The following is a 4,234-nucleotide window of genomic DNA, read 5'->3' on the forward strand; positions in this document are numbered from 1 at the left end:
GGAAACTGCCATATGCTGAGCTGGTCCATTTAGCTTAGTGTTGTCTACAATGACTGGCAGTGGTTATCCGGGGTTTCAGATAGGGATGTCTCCCAACACTACCCAGAGATGTTGAGGATTGAACCTGGAACTCCCAGCAAACGCTCTTCTCCCTGAATTGCAGCCCAGAAGCCCCTCTTTGCAGTCGTCTGTTTTCTTCCTCTATTATATCTCCTAGCCCACTGGGCTATCCTCCTCCCACAACAACAACAACAAAGAAAGTGTGTCTCATGTAAAACATTTATTCACTTTTGTTCACAGAACATACAGATTTCAGACAATTCATCTGCCAACAGCGTGGACACGCACAAGTGCAATTCACGAAAGAAATCTACTGCAATTTCGGAAATGCTGGTATGGAAGTGGTTGCTGCTTTTTTGAGAGCATGCTTACACAGTAAGCAAAAACTGCTGGCTAATATGTGGAGCAGAATGAATTTCAACTCAAAAGTCTCCTATGGTGCCTCTGCTTTTCATTTTCACTGTGTCCTTCTCTGTCAGTGAGCCAGAATTGCTGTGGGTTGTTTTTTCCCCATCAGCCTCAGAAATGTCAGAGCTTGTTGGGGGGGGGGGGTTGTTGTTACCTGTCTGGTTTTCTGTACTCTCAGAGCTGTCACACTAATAATTTCCCTCCAAACCAGCTAAGAACATCATAGCACCACCCTCCAACGTTCCCAACCCTACTTTAATCATCATTTTTTTTAAAAAAAATATTTCCCCACTTAAGCTCTAATACAATTATGTCCGGCCACGACAGAGAAAGACGTACATTACAAGTTGTGTGTTTTTTTTATTTCAGCCCAACGGCGTAAGCCAGCATTTTCACTTGCAAACTCCCAGTTTCACGCAGGTTTAAATTAAGTCAGTTTAAATTAAACGCATTAAATTATACATATTATTATTCATTATTATTATTATTATTATTATTATTAAATAAATATTAAATTAACATCCTTCACTCTGCCTGCCAGATGTCTGATCTGCTGCAGAAATAAAATAACATTTTTTTAAAAAAGAAAACCTTCCCCTTTCTGTTCAAAATGTAGTGTTGGTTCAAGTTTCTTTTGACGTCAGTCTTGCTGCGTTCGGAGCAAGATTGCTCCAGAATGCCAGAAGGAGCTGGCTGTGTTTCAAACGGCATTTAACTCATTCGTGGCTTGAATTCTGCTTTTTCTCAAGACAGATGTGAACACTACAGCCTGGGCTCCTCCTTCACAGTCCTCTCCCCTTGGGGGGGGGGGTCTTCAGAAAGCAGCTGGCCTCTGCTCCAGGAACTGAGTGATGTCGATGGCAGATTCGGCTGCCTCCCAATCTCCCCAGTCCCAACCGGTGCTATTGGCTGCCTCTTCGATTTCAAAGGAGGCCACGATGAGCTGCTCAAGGAGGTTCTCCCCCTGGGACCCCCTCATCTCTGTGGAGCAGACAGAGGCATTTTCCTCTGCGTTCTGGGAGGCGTCCACGACAGCGAATTCTTCCTCAGCACTGTAGACTTGGAAGAAGATGACAGTGAGAAGGATAATGAAAAGGTGTTTGACGTAGCTTCGCTCCTCAGTGGGATAGTAGCGCTTTACCTGTAAAGAGAGGAAGAGCAGGCAATTAGAAACACAAGAATCACCCCGCATTCCCATTTGCAGTTAAGCATGTTTCCCAGAATCCCTTTCAGCTGGCAACGCCAGCCTAGGAATCCAGGTGCAGGGCAGCCCTTTTGCCCAGAATGCAATGCTGTTTCCCACTGTCCTTGCACCAAACTAATCAGTGATTTCCCTATGCTGTCAGCATGTTGCAATGCATTTCTCAAAATACACTCCTCCTTATCTCACCTATGCAGTTACCGTACTTAGCTCCACCAACCAATTCGCAATCACCCTTCCTCAGATCAAAATTCAAGGGGGGGGAACCCCAAATCAGGGGTCCCCAAACTAAGGCCCGGGCGCCGGATGCGGCCCAATCGCCTTCTAAATGCGGCCCGTAGATGGTCCGGGAATCTGCGTGTTTTTACATGAGTAGAATGTGTCCTTTTATTTAAAATGCATCTCTGGGTTATTTGTGGGGCCTGCCTGGTGTTAAAATGCATCTATGTGTTATTTGTGGGGCCTGCCTAGTGTTTTTACATGAGTAGAAAGTGTGCTTTTATTTAAAATGCATCTCTGGGTTATTTGTTGGGCATAGGAATTCATTCATATATTTTTTTCCAAAATATAGTCCGGCTCCCCCCACAAGGTCTGAGGGGCAGTGGACTGGACCCCTGCTGAAAAAGTTTGCTGACCCCTGCCCCAAACAAATCTTAGCTCTGCTCCACTGGGGAGAGTCCTTGCTCCCAAACCCTATGGAGGAGAGGGAACTCTCTCCCCATTGCTTCAGTAGGGAGGGGAGGATCCTATTTGACATGCTGAAGCAGGTAACATGGGATGCTTATCTGTGAACAGATCCTGCCTCTCTCTGTACCTGTCTCAGCATGCTGACCGAATTGCCATCTTCCCTGCTGGCAAAGCTCTTTGGTTCCCCTCCCTTCATCCACTCCCCCCTCCACACACACCTTTTTGGCAAAGCTCATGCGTTCCTGGCAGATGCATATGACGTAAACCCAAGAGCTTGCCTCCTCACCTTGCAGATAGATGCAAGGTTAGGGAAAGTTTTTTTTGCCTGTGGGGTTTTAGTCAGCCGTGCAACTTTTGGCAGCTCAGGAGGCCTGCCAGTAAAGGGTGGGAACTAGGACTGGATATTATGAAACATGCACCATACACAGAAAACAACATTCTGCCTCTACACAAAAAAACCCTGGGAACTGTGTTGTTGTGGTTTTTTTAAAGTGTGCTGGGAATTGTGAGGGGCAAACTAAAGACCCCAGAATTCTCAGGGGTGTTCTTTAAATGTAGGGTGTTTGCAAAATCTTATTTAGCTCCTCTTCCTCCCCTCCCCCTTCTTATTAGGAACCTAGAATCCTGCTCTTGCGTTCCGCTTTATTCTCTGGAGGTGGATTGGGAGAATCTGCTGATCTCCCCAAAAGCTGCCATCCTATGCACTCTTACCCCTGGGGGAAGGTCCCACTGAACTCAGTGGGCTTACTTCTTGGGTTAGATGTGCAAAGGATCGCGCTGTTAAGAGGAGTCCCGTTTCTCTGCCCCTCGGGGAAACCCCCTCCCCGCCCCCACTCCCTTCCAGATGAACCCAGGAGTCCGAGCTGCCCTGCTGGGCGTGAGTGCGCTCACTTACCACTCGGGGATAAAGCACCCTCCGGGATCTCTTCTTGATCCTGCTCGATTTGGAGATGTTCTTGGGAGCCGGGCTTTCGCCGGCTTCCGGGAGAGGATCGAAAGTGAAATATTGGGGCCCGGTGGGCTCAGGCCTGCCGGGGCCAGGGACCATCTTAAGGGCGGGCAGAGCCGGCGTGCAAGCGTAGCACATCGTGGCAGTATTCATGCAGCGAGAGCGAGCAGAGAGCGAAGCGACCTTTTGTCTGATTGAGTAAGGCGCCCTCCGGCCCGGGGCTTTTATGAATGGCAGAGGCCACGCCCCGCCGCCATCCGATTGGCCAACGGAGCCTGATGCTCAGAAGACAGCTCAGCCTGGAAAATCCAGACCTTCCAAAGTGCAGAGCTGGCTGAGCGCCCGGGAGGAAATGTGAGGCAATGGCACGCACGGAGAGAGAGAGAGAGAGAGAGAGAGTGAAAACGGAGGGAGGAAGGGCAGGATTGAGTAATTTGCAAAGAGCAGAGCGATATAGGCTGAAAACAAACATTATCAGCACCACACTCTAACCAACGGAGCTATCTACCGCAGCTGACATATTTAGCTGAGATTCCTGCACCACAGGGAGTTGGACGAGATGATCCATTGGGTCCCTTCCAACTCTACAGTTAGACAGACAGACAGACAGATAGATAGATAGATAGATAGATAGATAGATAGATAGATACTTTATTGTCATTGTACGTAGTACAACAAAATTGAATCACATCCCACATTTACAGCCACAAATACGCATTTATATATTTACAACCACACATACACATACATACCATCCATCACGACTCCCCAAAGATTATATCATTTGGTTACAGCATTTAAAATAGTTATAGCTCTTGGATAAAAGCTGTTTTTAGTCTATTCGTTCTTGATTTAATTGTTCTGTATCTCTTGCCCGAAGGCAACCGCGCAAACAAACTATATCCAGGATGAGACGAATCCTGTAAAAT

The 4,234-nt window shown here is 47.3% G+C and overlaps 1 protein-coding gene across 1 annotated transcript; it reads right to left on the reverse strand.

Annotated features, from left to right (window-relative positions):
- Positions 1–941: 941 nt before the first annotated feature.
- On the reverse strand, positions 942–3,487 carry IER3 (immediate early response 3). Its single transcript, XM_033141597.1, has 2 exons — positions 3,252–3,487; positions 942–1,609 (listed from the first exon to the last, which is right to left on the reverse strand). Exons 1-2 carry the CDS (start codon positions 3,456–3,458, stop codon positions 1,283–1,285), a joined length of 534 nt encoding a protein of 177 aa, XP_032997488.1. The 5' UTR covers positions 3,459–3,487; the 3' UTR covers positions 942–1,282.
- Between the last annotated feature and the right edge of the window lie 747 nt (positions 3,488–4,234).

The sequence above is a fragment of the Lacerta agilis genome, chromosome 2 (genome assembly GCF_009819535.1).
Source record: "Lacerta agilis isolate rLacAgi1 chromosome 2, rLacAgi1.pri, whole genome shotgun sequence".
Classification (NCBI taxonomy): Eukaryota; Metazoa; Chordata; class Lepidosauria; order Squamata; family Lacertidae; genus Lacerta; species Lacerta agilis.

What these genes read in the sequence shown, in the direction of transcription:
- IER3 (XM_033141597.1), bottom strand. Translation starts at nt 3,458, where the DNA reads ATGAATACTGCCACGATGTGCTACGCTTGCACGCCGGCTCTGCCCGCC. An exon ending in GGGTGCTTTATCCCCGAGTG is followed by an intron (nt 1,610 to 3,251) that starts GTAAGTGAGCGC and finishes CTCTCTTTACAG; the next exon opens with GTAAAGCGCTACTATCCCAC.